Source organism: Podarcis muralis, chromosome 4 (assembly GCF_964188315.1).
Source record: "Podarcis muralis chromosome 4, rPodMur119.hap1.1, whole genome shotgun sequence".
Lineage (NCBI taxonomy): Eukaryota > Metazoa > Chordata > Lepidosauria > Squamata > Lacertidae > Podarcis > Podarcis muralis.
In genome coordinates, this window is record NC_135658.1 from 5,169,232 (window position 1) to 5,182,411 (window position 13,180).

The window sequence follows — 13,180 nt, forward strand, 5'->3', positions numbered from 1 at the left end:
GCCAATGGCCTGATCCAGTAGGCTCTTTTTAGGTTTCTAAAGCCCCCCAATTTTGAATTCTGGTGCTAGAGGAGACTCTTGAGAGTCCCATGGACTGCAAGAAGATCAAAATGATCCATTCTGAAGGAAATCAGCCTTGAGTGCTCACTGGAAGGACAGATCGTGAAGCTGAGGCTCCAAGACTTTGGCTACCTCATGAGAAGAGAAGACTCCCTGGAAAAGACCCTGATGTTGGGAAAGATGGAGGGCACAAGGAGAAGGGGACGACAGAGGACGAGATGGTTGGATAGTGTTCTTGAAGCTACCAGCATGAGTCTGACCAAGCTGCGGGAGGCAGTGGAAGACAGGAGGGCCTGGCGTGCTCTGGTCCAGGGGGTCACGAAGAGTCGTGCTTGACTAAATGACTAAACAACAACAACCCCCACCCCCAGAGGTGCCTCGTTCTTGTGCAAACAGATTTGGAAAAATGTGTAACTCTAACTTGGGCCTTCTGTTATGCTTAAACCCTGAAAGGCTCTTGACTAAATTTCCTGAGCCCTTGGACAGCTAAATGGAGCAAAGATCTGAAGGCCATTTCTGATGAAACACATGTCCGTTCACATGAATTTGCCAAACTGCATTTCGTACCTCCCCAACCTGGTTCCCTCCAGATGTTTTGCACTACGACTGGTGCTTTTCTTCTCAAAAAAACGGTGCCTGTACAATGTACCATTGAGAATAATAATAAAAAAGCACTGATGATGCCTCTTATCAGACTCAGCCAAGCACATCACAATGAGAGCTGTAGTTCATAAACAGATGGACGGCCCCAAGTTTTTCTATTTTTTAATTTTTATTTATTAGATTTATATACTGTTAACGTTAACAATACTGCCCTCATCGAAAGATCTCAGGGCAGTTCCCAAAATAAAATAAAAAAAGTTGGGGAAGGAGACTGAAAGGAACGCCATCCGTTTGGGAGGGTGAGGAGAGAACTTGCTGCTTGTGCATCGACAGAAAAGAGTGTTTGTTCGCGCTATCAATATCCGTTCACTGAGCAAACACTCTTTCCCACGAGTTTACCTAAGTGCTCAATGAGCAGAGCAGAGAAAGATAGCACAGCTGTTGTGAATTGGGATCGATTCACCCGGTATACAAAGCAAGCCGGCCGACCTGAGTTCACCTGCTCCGTTCGGCGGCCTTGGCGCTTCAGAGCTGGGCAGCGGTTTCCCCCATGCTCGGTTTTGTGTGAGCGCAGACGCATGTAGCACGTTCCATGCGTCAGGTTTGCGCTGGGAGAGCTTCTGCCACCAGGCACTGAATGCTTTCATCTCTCCCTGCGCTCATTAACATGCCCCAGCTTGCTCCACTCTCGCTCTCCCTGTAATGCAATAATCTGATGCTTGAAACTTCCTTATCAGATTTGCTGGCTTTAAAGAGATTTTGGCTGCCAGAGGTTCGGGTGCTATGTTTGATGTGCCTCATTTGCATAAGGTGGGAGGAGGGAGGGACGACAGGAGGGAGGAGGGGGCACATCCAGAGGCCTGCAGGAGCATCAGTCCAGACTGCTCATTATCCTCCGCTGAAGGCTTACATCACAGCCCCCAGCAAGAAAGGAGGGAAGAGAAACGCACACAGATAAGGAAAGCAAGCTGTCAGAGAAGCCACAGGAACCCCGTATGTGCCAAAGCCCTCCAGAGGCTGCTTGCCAGCCAGCATATGGTGTCAGCCACATGGGGCAATGCTATGAGCCACTACCACAGCTACGAGATGCACACCTGCTAGGGACAGGCTGGGCCCAGGCATGGAGGAAGGGGGGGTCCGGTGGGGGTGGACTGCCCCGGGTGTCACCACTGAGGGGGGTGAAAAAATGCCGGGCGGCACTCACCAGTCGTACCTTGGAAGCCGGACGGCTTGGCTCCCGAACGAGTCGGCTCCCAAATGATTGAAACCCAGAAGTGAGTGTTCCGGTTTCCGAATGATTTTTGGAAGCCGAACGTCCGGTGCAGCTTCTGATTGGCTCCTGCAGCCCATCGGAAGCTGCGCTTTGGGCAGAGAAGTCTCGTCAGGTGCTCCAAAGGTGAGCCGCTACCTCCTTCCTTCCTGTCCTCTTTTGACACCTCCATTTGTCTAATTAGTTAAGGCTCTGTTGACAGCAAGCCTGGAAAGCAGCCTTGCTAATTTCCTCTTGAGCGCCAAACAAACAGAGAGAAACGCAGGGCTCTCAGGAGCAGCTAAGCTCGACCTGCCACAGGAGACCATAAACTACTCTGGTCTGTTTGCACAGGTTCGCTCCACCCCCCCAAAAAAATCCAGACGAGAGATGCGGAAGCTCAGCACAAGCCGCGTGGAGAATCTTATTTGCTGTTCCGCAATTTATGATGCGTTTCAAACAACCGTGTCTGCAGCTCGCTTAGCCGGCATCTGTCAGCAAGACCCGAATTGCCCCCGCAATGTTTATTTCGAAGGGGAATTTTCTCTGGCGATGTTTTCAGCCTGATACATCAATACGGGTTCCTGTTTTCTGAAGTTGGGGTGGGGCATTTTCTGAAAGCAGGGTCCCGTGGGGGGCTGTTCGAATGAATCTTGCAGCTTTTGAGCTGACCTCATCAGTTTTTGGAGACTTGTAACTTCTGAGAGTTGGCAGCCTTTGCCTCGCCCTGGAGCCGCAAGTCACTGAACAAGAAAATGTCACAGAGGTGTGAATGGTTATTAAAATCACAAAGCAGCACGCAGTTGTCCTATAGGGTTGGGTAATGTGTAGATACATTATCCAAAATTGGTCTGAAGTCCACATCATGATATCGGTTTCATAATATCTGACATGGCGATATATCATAGAATCATGAATGTTTAGTCGGAATCTCCTTTCTTGTAACTTGAAGCCATGGGTTCGAGTCCAGAGCAGCAGAAAAACAAGCTTGCTCCCTCTCCCATGGGACAGCCCTTCAGATATTTGAAGGTGCCTATCATATCTCCTCTCAGTCTCCTCTTTCCCAGGCTAAACATACCCAGCTTCCTCATTCAACCGTTCCTCATCAGGCCTGGTTTACAGACCCTTGATCATCTTGTTCACTTTCCTCTTCCCACCTTCCAGCTTGTCAACATCCTTCTTAAATTGTGCTGCCCAGAATTGGACACAGTATTCCAGGTGGGGTCCGGCAAAGGCAGAATAGAGTGGAACTATTATTTCCCTTGATCTGGACACTATACTTCTGTGGATGCAGCCTAGAATAGCATTCACTTTTTGTTGTTGCTGCATCACACTATTGGCTCACGTTAAGCTTGTGGTCCACCAAGATCCCTAGATCCTTTTCACATGTACTGCTAGTAATCCAGGTGTCCCCCATCCTATATTTGTGCAGCTGGTTCTTTCTGCCCAAGTGCAGAACTTTAACTTTGTCCCTCTTGAAAGTCGTTTTTTTAGCATGCACCCAGTTCTCCAATCTGTTAACGTCATTTCGAATTCTTATTCTGTCTTCTGTGACGTTAGCTACCCTCCCAGCTTGGTGTCACCTGCAGATTTAATGAGCATCCCCTCAATTCCTTCATCCAAGTCATTTATTAAAACGTTGAACAACAACGGGCCCAGGACGGAACCCGAATCACAATTGGTATGTGTTTGTGATTTAAAAAATTGTCAAAGCTGTCAAACCGGTCATTGCTTAGCAACATAGAATTGTAGAGTTGGAAGGGACCCCAACAGTCATCTAGTCCAACCCCCTGTGATCCTGGAATTTCAGCTAAAGCATCCAAGATTGATGGCCAACCAACCTCTGCTTAAAAACCTCCAAGGAAGGAGAGTCTACAACCTTCCGAGGGAGACTGTTCCACTGCTGCTCTCATGATTTCTTCTGCCCCTGTTGCTCTGTACTATAAAATAACAGTTGTAATATTTTGATGTATTTTTTATTTTTGTTGGAAGCCGCCCAGAGTGGCTGGGGAAACCCAGCCAGATGGGCGGGGTACAAATAAATTATTATTATTATATGTTAAATGTAAGTAAAATGTATCAGCTTTAAACCACTAAGTAGTAGAAGTTGCCAGGAAATTAACCCATTCGCCTCTACATAGTTCCGTCCTTATTTCAGGCATCGTGTTATCTCAGTACATCACAATGTTTAGCTGGCGAAAACCAGACGTTGCTCAATCCTAGACCCACCGGCCCAAAGGAGGGCTCGTGGGAGGGGCTGGGTTCAGGAATACCAAAGAAGAATGTCAATAACTCTAGAATGATCGGTTGCTGAGCTTTATTAAAAGAAGGTGTAGCCTTCCAGCAAGTCAGCCTGCCGGGTCTCCCAGCCTTTGCAGACACGGGGCGGACACCACAGCAAGGAGATGGCTTGTCCGCAACCAAGCTAACATGTGTTTATGCACAAAGCAGCGTACGTCAGTTTGCCCAGACCCTCCCCTCCCAACTGGCCGGTGAGGCCATAGGTGGCAGCTGTCCAGAACTTCTCCCCTCTCTGGGCCTCGAGCCCAGCATCCCAAGGCCTACCGATAAGCGCCGCATCAAAGCCAGCCAATTAGCATACATCAAAGCAAGTGGAATGCATAAGCATGTATGAGCTCACTTGTGCAACAATGGCCAATTAGTTTGGGGTTATCTTGACTGCCAAGATGGCGTTTGTAGGCCTTCAGGAATGTTTCATCTTTGGCTCAGCAGAACTGGAAGGATGACGGACCAAGGTCACAGAGGTTCAGATGCAAAAGATAAAACGGACAAGGAAATAAGAACATAAGAAAAGCCTGATGGATCGGACCAGTGACCTGTCCAGTCCAGCATCCTGTTCCCAGAGCAGCTACCCAGATGCCCATTGTGGACAGCCCACAAGAGCCCTCTCCTCTCCTCTGATTACCTGCAGAGGGAAGAACATTGGCATCCTAGCTAGTAGCCATTGATAGACCTCTCTATGAATTTGTCCAGTCCTCTTTTAAAGCCATTCTGTACATTCTTGGCTTGCCATCTGCATGCGGAGCATGTTTGGGAGGCAGCCATGCTTCTGAATCGCAGTTGCTGGAAGCCACAGGAGGGGAGAGTTGCTCTTGTGCTCGAATCCTGCTTAAGGGTTTACCATGGGGGCACCTGGTTGGCCACTAGGAGAACAGGATGGGTGGCCTGGATGGACCATTGGCCTGACCCAGATCAGGCTGTTATGTTCTATGATTCTTATGATCAGACCCTGGCCTCCTTGAAGGATCAGCTTGAACCCTTGGAGCCCAGAAGGAGCCCAGGGCTACAAAGGATGTTGTTGGCCTTTTAATGGGCCACAGGCAGCATTCAGGGGGTGGAGCCTCTTGTCAATGAATCTGTAGCCCAGGCTCTAAAGATCTGCCACTTGGCTCGGGACATCGCTGAGACAACTCGCATCTTCTGCCTCAGCAGTAGTGGTGCTAACCATGGTACTGAAACCTACACCATGGCCCCTCTCCAAGGTGCTGATCCTCACATTGTCTAGCCATCGGTTCTCAACCTGTGGGTCCCCAATGTTGTTGTTGGACTACAACTCCCATCATCCCTGAGATCTGGCCTTGCTAGCTAGGGGTGATGGGAGTTGTAGTTCAACAACATCTGGAGACCCACAGGTTGAGAAAGGCTGGTCTAGCCCAATGGTGGAGAACCTATGGCGTGCATGCCAGAAGAGGCACTCAGAGTGCGCCATCGCCCCAGCACAGCCGGCAGAAGGCAAGGGTGGCGCATCGAGTCCTCAGCTCAACTTGTGACCGAGTAGAAGCACCTCGGATGGGGTGTTAGGGGGCACAAAATGGAGCCACAACCCCCAGGACGTGCATTTTCCCTTGGGAAGCCTCCGCTGTGTGGGGGGAGGGCGCAGCACTCTGCACACACTCAGAGGCACGCTGCCGCCTTGGTGGGCCACCGAGAGTTCTGAGCAGCCACCTTCCTCCTGCTGCTGCTGCGAGGCTGAGGCTTTGCACACCCTCCAGCCAGGGCCAATGGTGCCGGGCAGGGCGCGTCACATGGGAGCTGGCAGGGGAGGATGGCATCGCTGGCGAGCCTCAAGAAGCCACTTTGTTCCAGCGCCGGGTAGCCAGGCAGGGCCGCCTCCGTCCCGTCCTCCTTGCCCCTCATTTGAATTTTGGAGGACTCTCCCTGCTGCAGCATATATACACAAACTCTGCGACAACAACAACAACAACAACAATAATAAATTATTTATATCCCGCCCTCCCCAGCCGAAGCCGGGCTCAGGGCAGCTAACTACAATAAAACAGCACAACAGTACAACACAACACAATATTCTAAAATCATTCATTATAAAATTAATTCAAATTAAACCACTAGCAACCATTGGGCCAGAGCTCTGGAAAGATTGCCAATGGAGGGAGTCAGGCTGTGCCCTGGCCAAAGGCCTGGTGGAACAGCTCCGTCTTGCAGGCCCTGCGGAAAGATGTCAAGTCCCGCAGGGCCCTAGTCTCTTGTGACAGAGCGTTCCACCAGATCGGGGCCACGGCCGAAAAAACCCTGGCTCTAGTTGAGGCCAGCCTAACCTCTCTGTGGCCTGGGACCTTCAGGATGTTTTTATTTGCCTAGCAAAATTTCTCTGTGCATCTGTTGACTGCTTTGGAAGGTGCTGGGCTCTCCTTCCTTGGGGCTTTTCAAGAAGAGATTTGATGGTCAGCTGTTGGGGATTCTTTAGCTGAAGTTCTTTTTTTAAAAAAAAATTATTAGTTTTTTTAACATATCATTTTCAACAATAATTAAACATACTTTTGTATCTTACACAATTTTTTTGACTTCCATCAACCACATCTGAAAATTTCCCAATCTGTTCACTGAATTTACGTTTCTTACTTTCACTATTGCATTTAAATCTCATAACTAATATCTCTATTCCTTCTCTGCTTTGCAACGTTTCATATATTTCTCCTTACAAAACTTCTTGTAGTCCTACTAGCGTAATTTGTTGATTACAATTGCTCTTCAAATAGTTCAAATATTTCTTCCCATCTTCTGTGAATCTCTGGTCCCGCAGGTTTCGAATCCTTCCTGTCATTTTATCCAATTCTGCGTCGTCCATTAATTTTGTCTGCCATTCTTCTTTCATCGGAATTTTTTCTTGCTTCCATTTCTGGGCTAACAATACTCTTGCCGCTGTTGTTGCATATAAAAACAATTTAACATCTCGTCTATTAATGTCCTCACCTATAATACCAAGTAAAAATGCTTCTGGTTTTTAAAAAAACGTATATTTCAACATCTTTTTCATCTCATTATATGACGCTGCACTTCTGTGATTCTGTCTCTGATCACATCTGGCTGCAAAAGAGGAGGGGGAGATGTTACTTCATATTCTCAAGAGTCCCCCCCCCCCCTGAAATCTCACCCACAGGCCAAGTCCTGATACGCCTTGTGTCAATTTGCGTTGCAGGGAGTTGGTTAGTCACTATTCCTACATGGCAGGGGGGGTTGGACTAGATGACCCTTAGGGTCCCTTCCAGCTCTACAGTTCCAAGGTATTAAGTGATGCCCTGCCTGCTGTCATTTCAGCATGCTTTTTCCTGCAAAAACTGCACTCTCGGGGGCCAAACTAGACATTTGGGAGCGTTTCCTCCCGAGATTTCAGAGGAATACTTTCCATCGGGAAATCTTAACAGGGTGGTTCAGTAGGACTTCAAAGCACAAACAGGGTTCCCACCCCCTTCACCTGCGAGCCAGACACCCTTCCTACCTGTTGGATTGAAAGCAAAGGACTTTCAGTCCTTCTGCCCTGGTGCCTCTTATCTTATAAACTCTGGTGCTTCAGCAATGATGAGTGACTGGCTGTTAGTTCTGCGATAAGGGGCTCCGTGAAGCATCTGCAACCTCCTTTTATAGATTTCTGGTTTGTAACGAGCTGCTTAAGACGATAGCTGTGCCTGTACATCCTCTGGTGGATATTAACAAGGCTTTAGCGAAGGTGGAGAAATGATTTAAGGAGCATAGATAAGGATGCAGAGACCAGCCGCCACACAGGCTGCGAAGGCTTTGAAGTCCTGCTGTTGGAAAATGAACAACGTGTTAAAAGATGAGTTTCTGCAAGAGGAGCGAGAGAGAGGAGCGCAGAGAGGCAATGCCTGCACATCGCAAGAATAAGGCTATGTTCCCAGTAGTATTGCCTGGCTTATTGGCCGTCTTAAGAGGGTGATGCAGCAGCAAAAAAAGCTAATGCTATTCTCGGCTGCGTCCACAGAAATCTGGAGTCCTAATCGAGGGAAGTCGTAGTCCTGCTCTATTCTGCCTTGGTCAGACCACGCCTGGAGTCCTGTGTCCAGTTCTGGGTACCACAGTTTAAGAAAGCCACTCCCGGTTGCATCACCCCCTGGCCAGCCAATCAGCTGGCTCTGGGGGCGTGGCCTGCCCTATTTGATGGCAGGCTGCCGCCTACCAGCTGTTCCTGCTTTTCCCACCCTCCCACCCTATAAGGTTCTCGTTCCTAGACCTTGCTATGGACTGGTCGCCATTGAGGGGCCTGGTAGGAATTATTCCACTTGGCAAATTGGCACCAGCTACTTGGTTTTCACCTTAAAGGTAAAAGGTAAAGGTACCCCTGCCCGTACGGGCCAGTCTTGACAAACTCTAGGGTTGTGCGCCTATCTCACTCAAGAGGCCGGGGGCCAGCGCTGTCCGGAGACACTTCCGGGTCACGTGGCCAGCGTAACATCGCTGCTCTGGCGAGCCAGAGCCGCACACGAAAACGGCGTTTACCTTCCTGCTAGTAAGCGGTCCCTATTTATCTACTTGCACCCGGGGGTGCTTTCGAACTGCTGGGTTGGCAGGCGCTGGGACCGAGCAGCGGGAGCGCACCCCGCAACGGGGATTCGAACCGCCAACCTTTCGATCGGCAAGTCCTAGTTGCTGAGGCTTTAACCCACAGCGCCACCCGCGTCCCCTACCTCGTACCCTACCTCGTTTTCACCTACCTCGTAGCAAACCATCACAACTTTCTTGGTATTGGCGATTAAGCAGTAGATGGAAGAGGGGAGGTAGCGCCATCACCTGCCCCACATATTGAAGGGTAGTCCGATAAAGGATTCCAGGGTGTGTGGCCACACACTGGATCCACACCCTTCCCCAAATTGGCCCCCCTGCCAAAACGGATCTGGGTCTCTCCCCTGTTCCCCATCCTTGCCCTCGGATGCCTCTGTCTCGCTGCTAATTTGCATGGCGAAGAGCTTCCCTTAATGAACTCCCTGGTAGGGAAACAGCTGCGGCTGTCATGGCAACTGCAGGGCTTTGACATCCCTCCCTGGGAGGAGTCTCAGCAGGTGCTTTGGGGGGGATCCCCCCTCCCTGCCTCTGCTCCTCCCCCAATTCATCCATCTCCACCTTTCGGCCAGGTATGGGGTGTGTGTGGCTGTCTCTGTTGGGGGGGGATTCCAAATGGGGAGAGAAAGTCCCCTCGCCTTGATGGGCACCCAACCTCATTAGCGTCTTTTATTTCCTAGGGAGGTCACGCTAATGATTTGCTCAAGTTGCTCTGTTTCTTATTTGGGGAGGGGGGAGCGCCGCGCAAGAGAGAGAGGGAGCACGGCAATGAAAAATTCATGGGACCATAATTAAAACATGACAGCCCGCAAGGTGTCTACATATTTGCCGGGAACGCGTGATGTCAATGGGGGGGAGGGGAAGCGATGCTTTATTGCAAATAATTTATTGTTGTTTAGTCGTTTAGTCATGTCTGACTCTTTGTGACCCCCTGGACCAGAGCACGCCAGGCCCTCCTGTCTTCCACTGCCTCCCACAGTTTGGTCAAACTCATGCTGGTAGCTTCGAGAACACTGTCCCACCATCTCGTCCTCTGTCGTCCCCTTCTCCTTGTGCCCTCCATCTTTCCCAGCATCAGGGTCTTTCCCAGGGAGTCTTCTCTTCTCATGAGGTGGCCAAAGTCTTGGAGCCTCAGCTTCAGGATCTGTCCTTCCAGTGAGCACTCAGGGCTGATTTCCTTCAGAATGGAGAGGTTTGATCTTCTTGCAGTCCATGGGACTCTCAAGAGTCTCCTCCAGCACCAGAATTCAAAAGCATCAATTCTTTGGTGATCAGCCTTCTTTATGGTCCAGCTCTCACTTCCATACATCATTACTGGGGAAACCAAAGCTTTCACTAGACGGACCTTTGTCAGCATGGTGATGTCTCTGCTTCAAGTTACAAGAAAGGAGATTCTGAATAAACATCAGGAAGAGCTTTCCAACAGTAAGAGCTGTTCAGTGGTGGAACGGTCTCTCTCCAGAGGTTGCGGACTCTCCTTCATTGGAAGTGTTTAGACAAAGCTTGGATGGCCATCTGTCAGGGATGCTTGAGCTGAGATTCCTGCATTTGCAGGGGGTTGGGCTGGATGACCCTCAGAGGTCCCTTCGAACTATGCTATGATTCTATGAGCCTAGTATAGAAGGTGCTAAGAAGATGGCAGGTCGAGAGGAGGAGGGGTTCATCTGAGGCAGAGAACTGGCAGAGAAAAGGGCTGTGGCTCAGTGGCAAAGCCTCTGTTTCAGATGCAAAAGGTCCTATGTAGGCCTTGCAGGAAACCCAGAGCGGCTGCCAGTCAGGGTAGACAATATGGAGCTCGATGGACCAGTGACCTGACTCTGCGGGAGGCAGATTCCCTGCTTCCCTCTGAAGCTGCAGAGACGTGGAATGCTCTCTTGCTTTTGAAACATCCGGCTGCTTCATGGGCTGCGGCCGGGTGGTTTATTTTCGTGTTTCTCTGGAAGCAGCTGGGTTGTGACGAATAATAGCGGGATTTCCTTTGCACCGCCGCCTCAAGAAAAACCTTTGAAGGCCCGCGGGCTGGGAAACGGCTGCTTGCTTGCTTGTCTTCTTCCCAAATACCTCGCCCTGGTGTTCCAGCTGAGAGCTTTCCGTGGATCCGGGGAGGCCCCCTTGAGACCCAGTCAAGGAACAGCTTTCTCTCTCTCCCTCCCTCGGTCGTGACTGCTGCTTGCTGCTCGCTTGGCGAGCCGGAGAGCCCTGATGAAGGGGGCGCAGGGAGATTCGGCTAACAAGCCCCCCCTTGGCTTCGAAGACAGGGATGGAGTCTCCAGGAACGCGGTTACAGAAGACTTGACGAAGCGGTAAGGGATTGCGCGGGGACGAGATCAGAGGATGCCGCAGCCAGAGCCCAGTCACAGAAAACCATTCCCCGAGAAGGGAGCCACAGCGCCGGTACAGCAGATTCATTTTTCCAGAGCGGCGGTTTCTTTTTCTTACTCGCTGAGATGCATCAGTTGCAGATTGCTTTTCGTCTCCTGCAGCTGTTCCCCGGCGAATGAAGAGGGTTGTTGTTTTTTTGTAGGGGAGGGTAGTATCACCTGGAGAGGCACCCAAAGTCTTAAGTACCTAACAATGTCATTGGGCTACTACCTCATTGGGGGGTGAGGGTGCTATTGGACAGTGCCTGTGACGTCACTGCTGGCTGGGGCTCAGGGTGGTCCTCACCCTCTCTCGTGCTGTGCATTTTTGGAAACTTAGAAAAGAGTTTTCTTTTCTTTTCTTTTTTAAAAAAAGCAGTAGGTTTCTGTTTTGGTAAAATCCTTGTTCACTTGGGTGGATGAGCTATCCAGCAAGCTCTTCAAATGTGGGAGGGGAGCGCTTCAAAAACAACACACTTCCGCCATGAGAGTCTTTTTATTAATGCATTTTCAGTCCAGTTTTCTGAGCTAGAGTGCAAGAGAAAGAAAGAGAGAGGGAGGGAGGGAGAAGGAGAGAGAAAGGGAGGGGAGAATTTATTGGACAGAAAACACGTCCTCCATAAGAAAAGAACAAACTGTGTGTTTTTTCTTAGGGCAGCCTTTCCCAACATTGTGCCCCCACCCAGATCTTGCTGGACTTCAACTTCCAGCACCTGTGCTGGCTGGGGGAGGGAGGGGCGAGTTACAGTCTGGCAACATCTGGAGGGCACTGGGTTGGGAAAGGCTGCCTTAGAGCAGAAATGGAGTTTACCTGTGTTCCTCTCTGGGATTGCACAGGCACTAGGAAATGCACACTTGTGAGGTAATGCTTAAGAAATCTCACATGAGTGGGACTGTTCATTAAGACCCCCATCGCAGACCCACTGCGGGCACCTCTGCCTTCAGGCTCAGACTGGTAGCAACTGGGGGAGCATGGCCTTGTTGTTGGTGGCCCCCCAATTAAGGAGCGCTTTCCCCAGGGAGACTTGCTTTTCGCCTAATTTACTGGGGCTAAGGCAAAAGGTGAAGCTGATTTGAATCTCTCGTGGTGTTTAAAATAATAGAATCATAGAAGTGTAGAGTTGGAAAGGACCACAAGGGTCATCTAGTCCAACCCGTTCGTTGCAATGCAGGAATCTTTTGTCCAATTGGGGACTCAAACCCACAACCCTGAGATTAAGAGTCTCATGCTCTACCAACTGAGCTATATTGTGGTGAATATCATTTGTTTGGTCTTGTATATACAGTAGTACCTTGATTCTCAAACTTAATCCGTTCCGGAAGTCCATTCCGAAACCAAAGCATTCCAAAACCAAGGGGCGCTTTCCCATAGAAAGTAATGCAAAACGGATTAATCCATTCCAGACTTTTAAAAACAACCCCTAAAACAGCAATTTAACATGGATTTTACTGTCTTAACGAGACCATTGATCCATAAAATGAAAGCAATCAACAATGTACAGTGGTACCTCGGGTTAAGTACTTAATTCGTTTCAGAGGTCCGTTCTTAACCTGAAACTGTTCTTAACCTGAAGCACCACTTTAGCTAATGGGGCCTCCTGCTGCTGCTGCGCCGTCGGAGCACGATTTCTGTTCTCATCCTGAAGCAAAGTTCTTAACCCGAGGTACTATTTCTGGGTTAGCAGAGTCTGAAACCTGAAGCGTATGTAACCTGAAGCGTATGTAACCCAAGGTACCACTGTATTGTAGACACACAATCAATCGATGGCTGAACTGGGTTCCACACAGTCACACAAACAGAACAAAAAAGAGACGCAAAAACGCAGAATAAACAGCAAAAACAGACAGACCTCAGCGTAACACTCAAAACGGAAGTGTGGCTCTCAAATTGGAAGCGTAACACTCAAAACGGAGCACGTTTGGCTTCCGAAAAATGTCCCCAAATTGGAACACTTACTTCTGGGTTTGCAGTGTTTGGGTTCCAAGTTGTTTGAGTACCAAGGCGTTTGAGAACCAAGGTGTTGTTGTTGTTGTTGTTGTTTAGTCGTTTAGTCGTGTCCGACTCTTCGTGACC

The 13,180-nt window shown here is 49.6% G+C and overlaps 1 protein-coding gene across 3 annotated transcripts in view; it reads left to right on the top strand.

The window, feature by feature from the left end:
- The window catches only part of ARRB1 (arrestin beta 1), a 123,514-nt gene that overhangs the window by 60,186 nt on the left and 50,148 nt on the right, over positions 1-13,180 (top strand). The window contains exon 1 of one of the 3 annotated variants that reach the window (XM_077926823.1): positions 10,775-11,049. The exons of the other annotated variants lie outside the window; for them this stretch is intronic. Within the exon in view, the coding sequence (XP_077782949.1) occupies positions 10,949-11,049 (101 nt within the window). The 5' untranslated portion in view covers positions 10,775-10,948. Of the gene's footprint in view, positions 1-10,774; positions 11,050-13,180 lie in introns of those variants that run through there. 3 annotated transcript variants of the gene reach the window in all.